Source organism: Pleurodeles waltl, chromosome 4_1 (genome assembly GCF_031143425.1).
Source record: "Pleurodeles waltl isolate 20211129_DDA chromosome 4_1, aPleWal1.hap1.20221129, whole genome shotgun sequence".
In the NCBI taxonomy this organism is placed as follows: domain Eukaryota; kingdom Metazoa; phylum Chordata; class Amphibia; order Caudata; family Salamandridae; genus Pleurodeles; species Pleurodeles waltl.
Window position 1 is genome coordinate 271882036 of NC_090442.1, and position 20027 is coordinate 271902062.

A 20027-nucleotide genomic window follows, 5' to 3' on the forward strand; every position below is an offset into this window, starting at 1 on the left:
GCTTTTCACAGAGACCCTGGTCTTTTAGACAACACGTCACGCTTTGCACACTGATAAACATCCTAGTGTGCAGCTTGTGCTTCAGATCGGAGGATGGGCGTAAGAGAGGCACACTGAGGGGGAACATCGGCCCTAGGTACAACCTCTACCCCTTTTCAGTACTGCTGCTTAAGATCTGTTTTACTTCCCTGCTCCAGCAGCAGCGACGAGAGCATTTTGATTTCCTAAGTTTTCTGGGAAGTAGCACAACTGTTGGCCAACCACGGTCTAACATAAGGCTCTCTAACACAAGGGACATGGATCCCATGTAGACACTGGCTGTTAGCGGCAGCACCTTCACCTGGAAGGAGCTTGTTTGAACCTGTGCACCAATTTTCTGTCGCACACAAAAGGTAAGTTACTTCTTATTAAGAAATTAATATTCTGAGGTAGGTCCCTCTATTATGTGCATAAACTTTCACTCCCTTCACTACCAACGAATGCCGAATTTTCCAATATAGATTTCCCTTTGAAAAGACAATCTACATGTAACAGTCTTAAAGTGGCACTAGTCCAGCAGCCAGCTCGGGTGGATCCGTGGACTCACGTTCCCCTCCAGCCGTGTGTGTTTGAAGTGAGGGACACGGGTTCGAGTCCCTGCAGTAAACATCTGTTGTGTCAGCGCCGTGTATGTTGCCTGACTGAGTTAGTAGTTCATACTGAAGGCGTAAGTCTGCCACCTAAGTTAGTTCTCAGTACTTTTCTAGAAAATAATGTTACGTCCACCCTGTAGTTCAATGTCCAAGCTTTTTTTTTAACGTGATATGTTAAAAGTAAATGTTTTAAAATACATTACCAGCCCCACTAATGTACTCTAATTGTGTTGATTATTCTAGGAGAAAAGAGTCCGTCACTCCCAACGGCGCTAATTTTCAGAAGGTTCCTATGGATGTAGGAATTCGATATCTGAAGGAATCATTGTCCCGGCAAAAGATACCCGTTGGTAACATCCTACTAGCCTTCATTAAGCAACCCGATGGAAAAATGAGCAAAACCGATTTCAGGAAGGTGAATAACGTTCTTTATTTCTACTTCACATTCCACACTCCTTGTGACCCTATAGGGCAGTGGCGTGGAATGCAGATGTGAGTGTTGCTTGAACAATCAATGGACATCAAAGAGCAATTCATTTAATATATGCTTTATATTAGCTCCCGTTACTTGGACACTCTCAATTCTTGGGTGGCCAGGTTAATGAGCAGAGGATGAGAATACATTATTTCTAGTTGAAAAAACTGGTGTCATGCTTTTTAAATTGCTTTCCTGATAAAAATAGGATTGTAAATGATTGAGGCATAGGGGTGATTCTCAAATAACTAAACAAGTCTTTGGGTGAAGGTTGATAGAACTGAGGCAGTATTTTTATCATAATACTACTAATCTGGATGAGATGAATTGGCATTATTAAAACCTGTTAACACTTTGGAGTATTGCATGGGTGCAGGGATAAGGCATTCCAAAGGGATGCTCCTCATTCAGCAAATTGAATGGCTGGGATGGATAGAGATTTGAAAGGTCTTGGATTCATCATCCTCCTGTCACAGAATCCTAGGAGTCTTGTTGGAGTGAAGAGACTGATAATGTTGTGTGGCTAGGATGTCTTGGTCACAAATTGGAACACTGTACCAGCCCACCTCATGGAGCTGAGAAAATGGACAAGTGTCCCATGAACCATATAGAGTGACTTACCTGAAAAAAGATCCATATAGGGTTTATAGGCAATCCAGCGAGAGACAGCATATAGAGGAGTTCCCCACAACCGTTCTCCTAGTACAGTACACAAAGAGAACATCTGGAATAGCTTTATTAGAGGTCAATCCCCTACAGAATATATCCAAAATGATAGTGGCAACTATCAAACCCGTTGTTGCCATTGCAATGTAAAGAATGTGTACAATTTGAAGAAATCTATTATATATGATATTAATTGGTATTTCTTTCTTTTACAAAAGTATGCTACTAACCAATAGTAACTAAGAGCCTGCCTGGAGTACAGAATGCTCATACCTGATGGCAAGGTCAAGCTGCCCGTGGCTGACACAGCCCAGTCTGTAGCAGGTCGTGCCATCAATGATCCATATTGGAGTGCATGAATGTCATCTCTCCTGAGATAGCATGACATCCTTTAGGCAGCCTTTTAGCATGAGGAGTGTGAGATGGTGTTGTATGGTGAAAACATAGCATGAGAATATGTCTTGTGATATATTCCTTTATAGTTAAAAGGTTCATGTTGCCCCTTTACTCCAGCCTATTAAAAACCACAACTGCTCTGGAGTTATATATGTTGACAATATCCACACACAGCCTTCCACATAACAACAACATTCATAACTCCAAGATGTCCCATTTGTTCTATGTGATGTCTTCAGCTAATTGTGGCTTTTTAACCTACTGCACTTCAGTGCTGGGTTTTTAAGTCCATATATACGATTTAATAGCAATTTTTCATGCCACAGAATCCATTGTATGTCTATTAAGAGGTTAGGACTAAGTTGAAGTGAAACCTTGGCCAAGGGGATACTTGGCAGCTATGTATGTTTGCACAGCAGCATCACTGCCCTAATGTAGTCAGGCAAAGAGTGCAGAAAAGCAGAGCCAAGCTCGCTTAAAGCTTCAAGTTTCAAGCGCCTTAGATTGCAGGTCTACAAATTAATCTGGTGTAATTAAACATTATAAAGGTTTCACAAGGTCCTTTGGTGTCGTTGGTGACCACCCCTGCAGTGTCATAATAATCACTAAGGAGTAGGTGAATGGTGCCCCAAGTGTGTCCAGGAATGTATTCATTAATCCCTCAGCTTCTGTTTGGTAAAATGTTAAGAGTGAAAAATAGGTGTCAAGGAAACCTATGTATTTCCGAAATGGGCACAAGATATGGAGTTTAGAAGCAGTGGTTATTTATACATCTCTGAATTCGGGGTCCCCATACTAGCATCTGAATTACATGGCATTTCTCAAAATGACTTCTTTCTTACACACTGCCTTACACTTTGAAAGCAAAACTGTAGAGGAAGACAATTGGCAATAACACTTGTTCTTTTATTCTGTATTCCCCCAAGTGTACCGATAAAAATGGTACCTCACTTGTGTGGATAGGCCTAGTGCCCGAAACAGGAAACACCCCAAAATACAACATGGACACTTCACATTTTTCCATTGGAAAATGATGTGTTTTTTACAAAGTGCCTAGCTGAGGATTTTGGGCTGTAACTCAGCTGGCACCTAGGGAAATCTAAAAAACATGTTTTCCTCATAGTTCAGTCCTGCAAAGTTCTGGAATCTGAGGGGAGCCACAAACTTCCTTCCACCCAGCATTCCCCCAAGTCTCCTGATAAAAATTGTACCTCACTTGTGTGGGTAGGCCTACTGCCTGCGACAGGAAGCTCCCGTAAAACACTATGTGGACACATCACATTTTTCCATTGAAAAATGATGTTTTTTTTTCAAAGTGCCTAGTTGTGGATTTTGGGCTGTAGCTCAGTCGGCACCTAGGAAAACCTACCAAACCTATACATTCATGGAGAGTAGACACCTAGGGGAATCCAGGATGGGGTGACTTGTGGGGCTCTCACTGGGTTTTGTCACCCAGAATCCTTTACAAACTTCAAAATTGGGCTATAAAAACACTCTTTCCTCACATTTCGGTGCTACAAAGATCTGGAATCTGAGGGGGAGCCACAAACTTCTTTCCACCCAGCATTCTTCTAAGTCTCCTAATAAAAATGGTATCTCACTTGTGTGGGTAGGCCTAGTGTCCACAACAGGAAATGCCCCAAAACACAACATGGACACATCACATTTTTCTAATGGAAATGGGCACATTTTTAGCAAAGTGCCTAGCTATGGATTTTGCCCTCTAGCTCAGCCGGCACCTAGGGAAACCTACCAAACCTATACATTTATGGAACGTAGACACCTAGGGGAATCCAGAATGGGGTGACGTGTGGGGCTCTCAGTGGGTTCTTTCACCCAGAATCCTTTGCAAACCTCAAAATTGGGCATAAAAAACAAGTTTCCTCACATTTTGGTACTGCAAAGTTCTGGAATCTGAGGGGAGCCACAAACTACTTTCCACCCAGCATTCCCCCAAGTCTCCTGATAAAAATGGTACTTCACTTGAGTGGGTAGGCCTACTGCCCGCAACAGCAAATGCCCCAAAACACAACGTGGACACATCACATTTTTCTAATGAAAATGGGCGAGTTTTTTTGCAAAGTGCCTAGTGGTGGATTTTGGCCTCTAACTCAGCCGGCACCTGGGGGCACCTACCAAACCTATACATTTTTGGAAAGTAGACACCTATGGGAATCCAGAATGGGGTGACTTTTGGGGCTCTCACCAGGGTCTGTCACCCAGAATCCTTTGCAAACCTCAATATTTGGCAAAAAAAACACGTTTGCTGCACATTTCGGCAATGGAAAGTTCTGGAATTTGAGGAGAGCCACAAACGTCCTTCCAAAGAGCAATCCCCCAAGTCTCCCGATAAAAATGGTGCCTCACTTGTGTGGGCAGGCCTAGTGCCTGTGACTGGAATGGATCACACAACGTCAATGTTAGTTGTTACATGAGGGGAACTCTTGACCCTGTGGTGATCCATTCCTGATGCAGGCACTAGGTACAGGCATTTAAGTGGGGTAGCATTTTTATCAAGACAGGTGGGGAAACACTGGGTGGTAGGAATTTTGTGGATCCCACTATTTACCTGTAGTTTGTGTGAGAGAAATGCAGAAAATAGTTTTTATTCAACATTTCACCTTTGCTGGGTATTCTGGGTAAGAAAACATTTAGCAATCCACACAAGCCACACCTCCGTGGACTCCCCAGGGTGTCTAGTTTCCATGAATGTCCGGGTTTGCTAGGTTCCCCTATATGGCCGCCGAGCCCAGGACCAAAAACGCAGGTGCCTGCCTTACAAGACCAGGTTGTTTTGTGATAGATCATTTTGATGTCTCCACAATACGATTTGGGTGGTGGAATTTGGGGCTGAACTAAATTGGGGTGCAACCAAGAGCGCACTCTTTCTGTGCTTGCTGCCGCGTGCACCTGCTCTCTGGGTTGGCCTAACCCACTATTGTCCCACTGCATAAACTGTACTTGCGAAGGGACAGCACAACTGTCCTCATCACCTCCCTCAGAATCACTGGAGTTGTCGGATTGTACTCCTCCGACTGAAAAATCACTCTCAGAGACTGCTCCACTGTCCTATCCCTCAGATCTCTGCTATTGGCTAAACCTTCCCTCTAAAACACTAGCCTACATAGACAGTCACAAAATTGCTGGTGGGTGTGTGTGTTTGTGTATGTGAGAGATGCATGCAACAGTAAAGGTCAGTCACCTTACCTTCGCTTTCTCCCTCAATCAGCACGTTCTCTCAAGGCACTAAAAAAAAAAAAACACTATTACTTCACCTTGTCACATACCCATCGTCACAGTCTTTGGCGCCTGTGGCGCCCAGTCCGACTATCATTATTGGTGCTCCCACTCCCATGACCTACTCCTCTGATTCCCTCACTACCAAGCAGCAAAAGTGCCCCTCATCTCTTCATAGCCCCCCTCACAGATACATGTAATTTTTTTATAGCTCAGGTAATGGCTGGCTTTACTAATCCACTCAGCTATTCACATAAAATACAGATTATATCTTTGCAGCAGGCATATAAACCTTCTGTGCTACTTTATGAGATCATAACTGCCACTAGACAAAAGAATGATCCTTCTCCAGCCGAAACATAATCACAGGAGTTAGCTTGACTTTTATTGCTGCCTAAAAGCTATGGTTGAAATGTGTCGGTTGCAATATGTGCATCGTTTTGAAGCCGTGCGCTGCGAGACAACTGGTGGCGAATATTTATATATATATATATATATATATATATATATATATATATATATATATATATATATATATTCAAGACAATAATGGTCTAAAGGTTGCTGGGTGGTGCACTCCACTGCCGGTGCCAGTGATGGAGAGGACCAGTCTCGAAGAATACAATTCAGCAAAATTATTCACTGCACTCCATGAAGTTTGTGGAGTTGAAACGCGTTGGTGGTTGTTATACTGGCATCAATAAATAGGCACTATTGAAACTTCATGGAGTGCAGTGAATACTTTTGCTGAATTATATATATATATATATATGTGTGTGTGTGTAAAGAGATCACTTTTATATGTGGGTGTGGTTTCCCTGGGGGCCGAGCGCAGCCCTCAGGGAAACCACACATGCATTGACAAGTCAGTTTCATTTCTAATTTTTTTTTAAACCTTTTTTATTTTTAACCCTGGGGGGGTGGGGGGTGGGAGGTGATTGTGCCCCCAAGGGGTAAACTGAGGTTTAAAAAAAAATATATATGTGCGCCCCCCCCCGGGGGGCATATACAAAGGGGGATGACCACCACAAGTGTAATCCTTGGTGTCTAGTAGTTTTCCTGGCCGTGGATTGCAGCCACAGCAGGAAACCATTTCAGGAAGCCCTCGTTTGAAAGGGGAGAATCTCCCTTTTTGAATGAGGCCTACCTGAAGGCTGGGGAGGCCATTTCGGGCCCGTTTTCCCCACCGGAGCAGAAAGTGTCCTTACCTGCTGCTTCCTGCTCCAGTGGGGAAAACAAATTGTAATGTCAGCGCACATCACGGCGCGCTGACGTCACAGAGGGGCAAGTGGAGGATGTAGGGGGAGACACAGAAGCGCTTCCGTGTCTCCCGTGGGAGTTTTGAATAAAAAAATCCTCCGGCGGGATGCACCAGAGGATTTTTTAAACCCCTCCCTGGTGTCGGCCACTGGTCGAGACCCGCATGAGGTAGAGTGTGCATGCATCGGCAAGTGGCCGACGCACGCACCTATGGGTTAAAGCATTTGAATATATCACTCTTACTTTTTTAATCAATTAGTAGTCCTGTAAACCAGACAAAGCACCTCATTATGACTTCTGCGGTCCTTTTCTAGGACAACCGAAGCCGCTGCAGGCAAAAGACCGCCAGTCCTGGAGGTCTTTTGCCTGCCATATTAGGAGTATTCTGCTGGGCCAGCAGGAGAAAACAGCGTTTTTGCCAACTGGCCCAGCGGAACACTCACCACAACATTGACGCCGGCTCATAGTTGAGCCGGTGGCAATGTTGTGGTGCATTGGGTGCGACAGCACCCATCGCGTCTTTCATTGCCCGTAATTCGGGTAGTGAAATGCGCGATGGAGCTGTGCATGGGGGCCCCTGCACTGCCCATGCCAAGTGCATGGGCAGTTCAGCGGCCCCCAGGGGACCCCAACACCCCCATTCTGCCAGCCTTTCCATAGCGGTGTTTACTGCCATGGAAAGGCTGGCGATGGGGACTCGTAATCCCCAGGGCAGTTCTGGCGGTGTCTGCGGTTTGACCGTGGCGATTCCACCAGGATCATATTGGAGCGGTCAGACTGCCCTGTCTGCGGAGGGCCGACCGCCATTGCGTGTGTGGTGTGGTCTTGAGACCACCCCTCTCGTAATGAGGGCCAAAGTCTTGACAGAGTGAGTGTGAGGGGTAATCATATGTGAGTATGAATGAGAATACAGTACACTGATTTTCTATGCCTAAAACAATCTAACATGAGTCTATTGAACACATTGCCAATGAAAACACTATGGGGGTGATTCTGACCCCGGCGGTCTTAGACCGCCGGGGCCAGGGTCGGCGGGAGCACCGCCGACAGGCCGGCGGTGCCCCGCAGGGCATTCTGACCGCGGCGGTAAAGCCGCGGTCAGACCGGCAACACTGGCGGGCTCCCGCCAGTGTACCGCTGCCCTGTTGAATCCTCCAAGGCGGCGCAGCTAGCTGCGCCGCCGAGGGGATTCCGACCCCCCCCTACCGCCATCCAGTTCCCGGCGGTCCGCCCTCCGGGAACCGGATGGCGGTAGGGGGGGTCGCGGGGCCCCTGGGGGCCCCTGCAGTGCCCATGCCACTGGCATGGGCACTGCAGGGGCCCCCGTAAGAGGGCCCCTACAAGTATTTCACTGTCTGCTTGGCAGACAGTGAAATACGCGACGGGTGCAAATGCACCCGTCGCACCTTCCCACTCCGCCGGCTCGATTACGAGCCGGCATCCTCGTGGGAAGGTCGTTTTCCCCTGGGCTGGCGGGCGGCCTTTTGGCGGCCGCCCGCCAGCCCAGGGGAAAACTTGAAATACCCGCCGCGGTCTTTTGACCGCGGCGCGGTATTTTGGAGGGCGGAATTCTGGCGGGCGGCCTCCGCCGCCCGCCAGAATCAGAATCACCCCCTATATATCCTTCATTAGGTCTCCTTTAAATTAAATGAGTGCTTCGTAACAATCACTGCAAAAAACAACATGTTCTGTAAACACTGGAAAAACACAATTTTCGTCTGCTTTGGGGTCACGCAGCTGAATAAACACTAAAAAGCACTGATTTCAAAAGTTTGAAAAACACTGAGAAACACCACTGAACTCCACAAAAAACAATGAAAACACGACAGGCTACATACAGCTGAGGGTTATCAGCATCAAATTGGACACCCACTCCTGATGCTCAAAACACTTTGATGGGATTCTAATGAGGCTGCATAAAGGAGAGGTCTCTGGATAATGCCACAGGGCATACCAGCCAGAACAGATTCTCTTTTTCTCTGTATCACCTGAATGTTCCGGTCATGGAGAAAGCACTCCAGCTACTTTGTGAAGAAAGTTCAGACCCTGGCCACTGACAGAAGGTGGTATTGTACGATCTGGTTGTAAATGGTCCAGAAGCTTACTGTGCATAGTGCTTTAAAATCCTTTGTAGTTTCAATTAATTGGGAAGGGGAATGCAGATTAAGGTGGTGGGTCATTGTTTGACTGGTATTTATTAAGGCTCTGTACTGCATGCACCTTAATATTTATCCCTTTATGTTGTATTTATGACTGTATGTTGTTTTTTTACAGGTGCTGGAAGATAATAAGATGGTTATGGATGATGCCCAGTTTAATGATCTCGCTGAGAATCTTGGCTTTACAAATGAAGGGCTCAGTTATTTAGATTTTGCATCATTGCTGGAAGGTAACTGTAAATATATATAAGTGCTGAATAGTGACAATTAATGACTTTTCATATGATTCGCAAACTATTTCTGATGCAATTCTGATGCAGCGAATTGAGGCGTAATGAACAACATAGTTCTATTATTCATGTGTGTGCTTGTTCCTCTTTCACAGTTCTGATAGTGAACGGTGTGAATACATGTACCCTGTGACATATCCTGTATTCACTTGTATAATAATTTGGCGATGTAACTATGATTCTTAAGGCTGGCCAAAATTATACTTACCCTAGCGAAGTTCACATATTCAATATCTTGGTGATTTCTTAAGATTATGCACTGCAGCAAAACTTTTTTTAAGGAAGCATGCACCCCACAGAAAAATGTTTTTGAGAGATACCAGTGGTAGTTTTATTTGGACACAAAATATCTTGCTGAGTGACATTTTATGCTCAGGATATACCTGGCCAGTATTTTTCAAGACTTTGTATGCAAGACACATGAGTTACCAGCAACACACACTTAGGTCTTAAAGAGTCATTTCATGAATTTTTGCGAAATGTTAAAGGAATTTTAAGAAATTCTGTGGAAAAACATCACTAAATCTCTCAGATTCCTAGATCGTATCCTTGAAATAATTCAAACTCATGATTAATACATCAAGGTCCTCATTATTACTGGCCTGGATTATTGGGAAGACCAGTAATTCTGGGATGGTGGGCTAGAATTAATGAGGGATATAGATGGACTCTCTTCATGAGATATTGACAATGGAATTGGTGATCACAGCCTGAATCCCCAGTAATTCCTCACATATCTCCAGAGTTTCAAGCAGAGATATTTGGTGTCTCTGTGGATCTCATATTTTCGATCAGGCTCATAACTGCTGCTTCCAGCACCATTGGAATTAACAGATATTTGTACTGAGGGCTGAAATCACTAAATCTCAAGACATTATTGCCATCATTATAAGTCTGCCATGATACCTGTTTAGATTTCCCCTGTGGAAATACCAATACTGGGGAAATTGTATTTTACAAGGGAGTAAATCCCAGGAAATTACAAGATTTGGCCGTTGCAATGGGGAATTACCTAAAGAATTGGTGCTTTACCACAGATAATTCCATAAAAACACAACTGGGAATGCAGATGCTAACGTCTACTTACACCTCATCAGGATTACAGTGAAGCCCTAATGAGAGCCTATGTATTATGTGCAACAGATTAAATTATCTGCTGTTGTGGTGAATGCATCTGAGTATACTAGACAATATGTAATGCTGTGTATAGCTATATGGAGGTAGGTTGCAAAAACAATAACTATTATTATATGTAAATACTTGCCGATAATTCTAGACTCCTTTGATGAGATCGTTTATTTCTGTATTTTTTAAATGATTTGCGATTCATACAGAAAGATTTAACATAAATCTGCTTTTCATGCTTGGATCCATTAATCTAAAAATGAAGTACAAACCCGTGACCTTCTCCTTGGTGACTCGGCTCTGCTCATGAGCTATTGAATCACTTCTGTGAAGCTTTCTCGACAAAGCCAATATTCAGCAATTTTGTCAGCCATATTTCATCATCGGCCTGACTTACCAGTAATCACTATATTGGTTCTGATGGATTGCTTCATCAATGGACCGTGTGGCAGACCATGAAGACCATTTTGTCTTCACCACAATCACTCACAAAAAGTTCAAATGCATTCCTCTTCATCTCCATTTATACACAGATAGAGAGGACAGGCATTCACACTGAACAGGGAGACAGCCTTTACAACACTGTCTTTACCATGCAATCTTTACCCTGATATCTTTACCACACAGTGCTTTTACAACACAAAGCCTTTGTCATGCATTCCATTACTACACATATGCTTTTATCATGCATGCCTTTTCTACAAAGTTAAGTATATTTAAGATAAGTATATATAGATAGATAGATAGACAGTAGTCTGAGAATAAATCCCATCACAATTGTATTGTTCTGAGTTTCTTTCTTTTATTCTTCAACATTTGTTGTCACTCAAAAACAGCAGAAAATAGCCAACACATGTTTTGAGACACAGGGGGTTATTCTAACTTTGGAGGAGTGTTAATCTGTCCCAAAAGTGACGGTAAAATGACGGATATACCACCAGCCGTATTACGAGTTCCATAGGATATAATGGACTCGTAATACGGCTGGTGGTAAATCCGTCACTTTTCCGTCACTTTTGGGACGGATTAACACCTCCTCCAAAGTTAGAATAACCCCCACAGTCTCTTCTTCAGGGCTGTTTAACACAAAAATACAATATATATAATACATGTGACCCTTAAATCAATTTCTATACAATACATTTTAATTGGTAAGAGTAACATAACTGATAGAAAGATTCTCCCATGTTAAGAGATTCTTCAAAATGAAGATACATTTTAAACACATTAGTCTCACTAAACCATGTAATTGTGATCTTTGTTTTTTCCAACTAATTTCTAAGGTTTTTTCAATTCTATTTCCTAAACTTAACGTCCTTGTAACCTTTGCTTTTTCAGTGAATGTCTCAGTGTTTTCTTAATTCTAGATCCCAACTATACCGTCTCTGTAACCTTTGGTTTTGTTATTGAATTTCTAAGGTTTTTTTAATTATATTTCCTAACCATAATGTCTCTCTAACCTTTGTTTTTTTCAGTGAATTTCTATGTTTTTTCAGAAATGCTATTGCTAAGTTTGATATACTACTTTGTATAACTAATCAAGAGTGAGGAGTAATGTGACTACCTACAGTATTATATAGCAAATGGTAGTGAAAAAAACAATAATCTACTTATAGTGAATAAGAGCAAAACATAAAGAAACAGAAGTAATTTTATAGGAAATATAATATAGGCCCCGATTACGAGACTGGAAGCACGAAGTCGGTCAGCCTAACGTGGTGGTCGGACCGCCATATTATGAGGTTGGCCGTCAACCTACTGCTGCCCCCACCTGGATCAGTGATCCCGATGGGCTGATGGCGGTCCTGGTTGTAATCAGCCAGGGTGGCGCTGAGTTCAACCTTGTTCTCTGCCAGCCTTTTCATGGCAGACTAACTGCCATGAAAAGACTGGCAGAAAACAAGTGCAGTGGGCCACAGGGTCCCCCTGCCCAGCACCCTTGAAATGCACACTGTCTGCTGTGCAGACAGCGCACATTTCAAGGGTGCTGGTGCCCCTTGCATGCAGTAGCATTGCTGCTGGCTTAATTATGAGCTGGGAACAATGCTGCCGCAACTTTCAGTGGGAAAGTTGTAATAGGGCTGGTGGGGAGATCGCCACCTCAACGGCAGTCTCCTCACCATGGGTCTGGTGGACAGGTTCTCCGACTGCCAAACTCGTAATCAGGCCCATAATATAAAAGACCTATATTGTACATTAATTAATGTTTTATTTATTTATTTTTTATTTCAGATCTGCGGATTTTCCATGGATCCGCAGATTGTAATGCGAGTAAACTCTATGGTTTTTGGTATGATCATATGTTGGTTTAGATCCACGGATTCTACAATTTATTTTTAAAATATTTTATGTATATGATAGTTTGTAAACTAAATTCTACTGTAAGAATGGACATATTAAATGTTAAATGATTGTGGTATTTAACTGTGCATAAATACGGTAGTTTCAGACTATGGCAAATCTGCGGTTTTGTCGCAAAATCAGTGGCGTTGCAGAATTTGAAAAAAAAAAGCTTTTCTAGGTTCATATGAACCACACCCAACTTTTGAAGAAAACACACCCAACAGAATAATTTTTATATTCTCTGCTGGTGAAGAAGGTTGGATTATTTCACTAGAAAATAAAAATGGCAGAAGGTGGAGATCCAGGCAGGTCTGCAGCACAGGAAGAAGAGGAGGAACATCGGGGAGGAGGTGCTAGGAAAGAAAGCGATGTTTGCAGTTGGTTTATGGCCCCCAGTGGTGAGAAAAAAGCTTGTACAAGGTTTGTTGAATGCACCCTATGTGGGAAGCAGCTCTCTACAATCACTGAAAAGAAACATAGCTGTGGTACTTCCACAATGTGGAAACACATAAGAGGCTACCATGAGCAAACATATCTGTGTCGGATGAGGGACAGAGCCACTGATACTTCAGCTGCTGTGTCATCTACATCTCCTGGTGCTGAACCTCCTCAAAACATCTCTATTGCACCTATTTGCAAAGAACTTAATGACGTGGTAATTCATTGTGGCAAGTGCTAGGAACTTGTTATTAAGAAAAATGAAGACATCATTACCATGCTCAAGAAGGTTAAGCGGCACCGATGTTGATTTATTTTCTTTTTTTTGTGTTACAAAACACTAGTTTGTTGAATGTGCAACAGTTTTGTATGCACTTTGATTGTTTTCAGACTTTCTATTTTTACGTCTTTTTTAAAACACACCAAAGAAAAAAGAAAAAAAGTTTTTCACAAACATTTTGCATTAAAAGGTTCCTTTTAGAAATGCCATATTTACTACAAAGAGCTGTGCCCGTGAATTTATTTTTGAGTGGATATAGTACTTTTGTGTTTGTGTTAGTGTATGAGTGTGTGTATCAGTGTATATATTAGTGTATATCTGACTGTGCCTGTGTGAGTATCAGTATGTGCTTGGGTGTATCAGTATATGTATCAGTGTGTGTGTGTGTGTGTGTGTGTGGGTGTCTCATTCAATGTATCAGTGTTTGTCTGAGTGTGTCAGTGTATGCATGAGTTTGTTCCTAGGTGTGTCAATGTATGCATCAGTGTTTGCCGGGGTATGTCAGTGTATGCATCAGTGTGTGCGTATGTCATCATATATGTCAGGGTGTGCCTGGGTGTATGAGTGTATGGATAAGTGTGTCCCTGGATGAGTTAGTGTATGCATCAGTCTTTGCCTATGTATGTCAACGTATGCATCAGAGTTTGTAAAGGTGTTTCAGGGTATGCATGAGTGTATACCTGGATGTGTCAGTGTCTGGATCAGTACGTGCCTATATGTATCAGTGTATATATCAGTGTGTGCCAGGGTGTCTACCTGTATGCACCAGTGTTTGCCTGGATGTGTTAGTGTATACATTAGCATGTGCCTGGGTATGTTACATTAAATGTCAGTGTGTGCTTGGGTGTATGAGTGTATGGATGAGTGTGTATCTGGCTATGTTAGTGTCTGCATCAGTGTTTGCCTGGGTATGTTAGTGTGTGCATCAGTGTGTGTCTGGGTATGGCAGTATATATGTCAGGATATGCCTGGGTGTGTTAGTGTATGGATAATTGTGTGTATGGGTGTGTCAGTGTACGCATCAATCTTTGTCTGGGTATGTCAGCGCATGCATCAGTGTTTGTTTGGGTGTTTCAGTGTATGCATGATTGTATATCTGGGTGTGCCAGTGTGTGGATTAGTAGGTGCCTTTATGTATCAGTGTATATATCAGTGTGTCCCTGGGTGAGTCAGGGTATATATAAGTATGTGCCTGAGTGTCTTACTGTATGCGTCAGTGTTTGCCTGGGTGTGTTAGTGTATGTTAGTGTGTGCCTGGGTGTGTCAGTCCATATGCCAATCTGTGCTTCAGTGTATGCGTGTATGGATGAATGTATATCTGGCTATGTTAGCTTATTCATCAGTGTTTGCCTGGGTATGTCAGTGTATACATCCGTGTGTGTCTGGGTATGTCAGCATGTATGTTAGGGTGTACTTGGGTGTGTGGATATGTGTGTTAGTGTACGCATCACTCTTTGCCTGGATATGTCAGTGTATGGATCAGTCTCGGTGTGACAGTGTATGCATGAGTGTCTATCTGGGTGTGTCAGGGTCTGGAGTAGTACGTGCCTGTATGTATCAATGTGTATAAAAGTTTCCCTCGGTGTGTCAGGGTATATATCAGTGTGTGCCTGGATGTGTTGCTGTATGGATCAGTGTGAGCCTGGGTGTTTTACTTTATGCATCAGTGTTTGTCTGGTTCTGTTACTGAATGGATGTGTGTGTGTGTAGGGTATGTCAGTGTACATATCAGTGTTTCTCTGGGTGAATAAGCAGCCATCTAAGTATAGAAGTGTTATGTCAGTTGCTCTATCCCTCTGTTAATGGTAATAGGAGTTGTAGTTTCTACATCAGAGTTAATACATATGTGAGCATAACACTCTGCAAGGCCACATATAACTCAGTTTAACTTAGAAAAACATGTTTTATCTCTTAATAACAAACTACCCTGCTGTATGGGCTACCTATAGCCTACCTAAGGGTTGACTTCTGTGGTAAGAGTAACCTTCCTTTCCTGAAAACTATACCTTTCTTTATTGTTAACATATGGATGTTATTTATATTCCTTTTTAGTGCCTATGAACATACTAATCATTTTCATACTTCTAATCTACAATTATCCCGGTACTACCACATTTTAATTTTAAAGATATTATACTACACATACCTCTTAAGTAAGTTTCTTGCTCTCTATATTCGTCACTCAGAATTAGTTTGAATTTCTTCTCACTCAAAATACGTAAAAAACAAGCAGAAGAATGTCAGAGCCCTCTCAAGTAAGTGAACTATTAATGGCAACCTTATCAACTTGGCTTTCAATGTTACAAAGTCACAAAGCCAATCAGAATCTCTCTTTCACATTTAAGTAATGTTATACATCTTGTGACTGGAGGTCATAGTTAACCCTTTCCAACACGGCACAAAAGATATCCCAATTCCATACCAGTTTTGGCCAGATCCACTGCGGCACTCAGGGAAGCTCCAGCGTAATTCATTTTTAGTATATCTTCTAAAAACAATGCTATATATACAGGGAGTGCAGAATTATTAGGCAAATGAGTATTTTGACCACATCATCCTCTTTATGCATGTTGTCTTACTCCAAGCTGTATAGGCTCGAAAGCCTACTACCAATTAAGCATATTAGGTGATGTGCATCTCTGTAATGAGAAGGGGTGTGGTCTAATGACATCAACACCCTATATCAGGTGTGCATAATTATTAGGCAACTTCCTTTCCTTTGGCAAAATGGGTCAAAAGAAGGACTTGACAGGCTCAGAAAAGTCAAAAATAGTGAGATATCTTGCAGAGGGATGCAGCACTCTTAAAATTGCAAAGCTTCTGAAGCGTGATCATCGAACAATCAAGCGTTTCATTCAAAATAGTCAACAGGGTCGCAAGAAGCGTGTGGAAAAACCAAGGCGCAAAATAACTGCCCATGAACTGAGAAAAGTCAAGCGTGCAGCTGCCACGATGCCACTTGCCACCAGTTTGGCCATATTTCAGAGCTGCAACATCACTGGAGTGCCCAAAAGCACAAGGTGTGCAATACTCAGAGACATGGCCAAGGTAAGAAAGGCTGAAAGACGACCACCACTGAACAAGACACACAAGCAGAAACGTCAAGACTGGGCCAAGAAATATCTCAAGACTGATTTTTCTAAGGTTTTATGGACTGATGAAATTAGAGTGAGTCTTGATGGGCCAGATGGATGGGCCCGTGGCTGGATTGGTAAAGGGCAGAGAGCTCCAGTCCGACTCAGACGCCAGCAAGGTGGAGGTGGAGTACTGGTTTGGGCTGGTATCATCAAAGATGAGCTTGTGGGGCCTTTTCGGGTTGAGGATGGAGTCAAGCTCAACTCCCAGTCCTACTGCCAGTTCCTGGAAGACACCTTCTTCAAGCAGTGGTACAGGAAGAAGTCTGCATCCTTCAAGAAAAACATGATTTTCATGCAGGACAATGCTCCATCACATGCGTCCAAGTACTCCACAGTGTGGCTGGCAAGAAAGGGTATAAAAGAAGGAAATCTAATGACATGGCCTCCTTGTTCACCTGATCTGAACCCCATTGAGAACCTGTGGTCCATCATCAAATGTGAGATTTACAAGGAGGGAAAACAGTACACTTCTCTGAACAGTGTCTGGGAGGCTGTGGTTGCTGCTGCACGCAATGTTGATGGTGAACAGATCAAAACACTGACAGAATCCATGGATGGCAGGCTTTTGAGTGTCCTTGCAAAGAAAGGTGGCTATATTGGTCACTGATTTGTTTTTGTTTTGTTTTTGAATGTCAGAAATGTATATTTGTGAATGTTGAGATGTTATATTGGTTTCACTGGTAATAATAAATAATTGAAATGGGTATATATTTTTTTTTGTTAAGTTGCCTAATAATTATGCACAGTGATAGTCACCTGCACACACAGATATCCCCCTAACATAGCTAAAACTAAAAACAAACTAAAAACTACTTCCAAAAATATTCAGCTTTGATATTAATGAGTTTTTTGGGTTCATTGAGAACATGGTTGTTGTTCAATAATAAAATTAATCCTCAAAAATACAACTTGCCTAATAATTCTGCACTCCCTGTATTCCTCTTTGAATAAACAAATGTACTGTCACCTAAACATACTTTAAAACTCTTTTTGTCACAGTGGAACTGTAAATACCAAGTCACAGTCTAGTCTTTTTACCGCCTCTCTACCCCATGCTCCTCTATCTGTGCTACCATAGTAACGTAGTTTGTAACATTCTCTTGCAGCAGTAGGTCACAAGTTCATAACAGTTTCTGCAAGCCCTATGCTTACTTTTAAATTAAAAATAGCAGGTGTGGATGACTTTTTCAAATAATACGCGTCACAAACAGCAACACTTTTTATGCTTTCTCAAAAGCCAATCCCACATCTATTTTTTTCTCACAATATCACTACCTACCTTTATGGAACAACATATTTAGAGCAACCAATAAAAACTTGTTTGATGTTATAACTAGTACCCTACATTTTCAACTGCATTTCATCTCAACAGTGCTTCATTCAGCTACAGCCATGTCCTGAGTGCTACTCCATCTTCCCTCCAAAATGCTCAGAGTGTGGATTGTGGGACACAGCAATGTGTTTTGGGCTAGAGAGAGTGCAGGAAGGAGTGACATTGACAGAGACCTGGGTATATCTAATGTGGACATTACTTGGATTGGCCATAGGGTTAAAGTGACATCAATTGCTCCCTTTGTTTGAAAGCATTAATGATTGCCAAATCCAGACCTTATGATTGTGCACTGTGATTGCAGCGACCTAGGCACAGTTAAAAGGGTCGGATTGGAAATCATAATGAAGGATACCTTTGGAAAATTGTGGCAGTTTTCCCACACACTGCCTTGCTGTTTTCTAACATTTGCCAAAGGCAGAAGTGTAAGTGATCAAATTAATTCTGTCCACAAATAGACAAATTCAGGAAACACGTTAATAAAACTGTTTCTGCATTCCTCAGAGACCATAACATGGGCTCTATATACTACAATAATTTACAGTTTGATATGGATGGTTTATGGATGGCGTTCACCCGTCAGAGAAAGGCAACAGGGTGGTCCTAGAGAACTTCAGCGACTTCATCCTGTTTCATGTTTAGTGATCACCTACACATTATAAACACAGAGGCTGTTTTCCGAGCCAATACTTTTAGCATGCACATATTAATGTATGTTTAAGTACTTATTTTTTTCTTGTAAATCTCATTTGGATCTGTGGATCCATCCGCGGATCTAAAAAAATGAATTGCATTCTCTTCCCAGTAATTCCTAATGTGCCACATTTATCTGAACCTCTCTGGTCAGAGAACTCCTACCCTGACCCCTTCAAATGTGTTACTACCCACGTTTTTGCCCCCGGGACCCTTTCTCGTTAGAACAAAATGACAGTCACAACTCTGCCTCTGTGGTCGCAGCCACCCAAGATTGTATGAGTATCTGAGTGAGTGTTAGAGTGTGTATGAGAGTGTGTGACTGGATATGAGAGTGGCTGTAAGAGTTTTTGTCTGGGTGTGTGAGTGAGTGTAAGAATGTTGCTCTAAGTGTGAGAGTTGGTGTGAGAGTGTCTGTCTGGGTGTGAGAGTGGGTATGAGAGTGTCTGCCTGGGTGTGCGAGTGGGTGTCGGAGTGTGTGTTTGGGTGTGAAAGTGTGTGTGAGAGTGTCTCTGGGTATGAGAGTGGGTGTAAGGGTGTCTGCCTGGCTTGTGAGAATGGGTGTGAGTGTTTGTCAGGGTGTGAGAGTGGATGTGACAGTGTGTGTGAGAGTGTCTCTGAGTGTGAAAGTGAGTGTAAGAGTGTATGGGTGTGAGGGGGTGTCTCTTTGTATGAGAGTGAGTGTGAGATTGTGTGCCTGGATGTGAGACTGGGAGTGAGAGTGTCTGTATTGGTGTGAAAGTGGGTATGAGAGTATCTCTCTGAGTGTGAGAGTAGGTGTAAGAGTATCTCTGTTGATGTGCAAATTGGGTACGAGAGTGTCTATCTGGATGTGACAGTGAGTGTGTCTGTTTTGGTGTGAGAGTGTCTGTGTGTGATAGTGGATGAGTGAGGGTATGTCCTCCTGTGACGGTGGATGTGAGAGTGTCTCTGTTGGTGTGACCGTGGGTGTGAGAGTGTGTGTGTCTAGATGTGAGAGTGACTCCTACTCTTACCCCTTCATATGAATTGCAGCCCACATTTCAGCCCCAAGGACCATTCTCAATTAAACAAAATGGCAGGTGCACCACTCCATGAATCTAAAATTGAGGGAAGTTGCAATGAATGTAATATGGTCAGGGTAGAGTTTCCTTGACCCCAGAGGGATCATGTAAATGTGCCTGAGGAATGAATAATTTGAAAAAAAAAAAGTGTAAAAAGTGTAAAAGTTTTTTTTTCAATGTTTTCCGAGATACACGGATCCATCCGCAGGGCTCAACGCGGCCCACGTGTGAATCCATTGGAGGATCTGTGGATCTCGGAAAACGTAAAAAAAATACTTTTTACGTCTTTTTTTCCAATTACTTATTACTTTAGCCCCGGTGACCGCTCCCCGATATAACGAAATGGTGGCCGCAACTTCCCTGTCAGGTGACGGCCAGCCAAACAGAAGCTCCCTCTGGCTCATGTATCCGCGGAGGATCTGCATCCCTAGATATCTATATTTTTTAACCTTAAAGAACTCAAAAACTAACCAACAGATTTACACCAAATCACAAAAAAGCGTGCTTGCGGTACCAAGGTCTT

General features: G+C 42.8%; 1 protein-coding gene across 1 annotated transcript in view; it reads left to right on the forward strand.

The window, feature by feature from the left end:
• EFCAB6 (EF-hand calcium binding domain 6) overlaps positions 1 to 20027 on the forward strand; it is a 469029-nt gene that overhangs the window by 254650 nt on the left and 194352 nt on the right. Inside the window, exons 16-17 of the mRNA XM_069228294.1 lie at positions 876 to 1047; positions 8941 to 9055. Of these exons, the coding sequence (XP_069084395.1) occupies positions 876 to 1047; positions 8941 to 9055 (287 nt within the window). The remainder of the gene's footprint in view (positions 1 to 875; positions 1048 to 8940; positions 9056 to 20027) is intronic.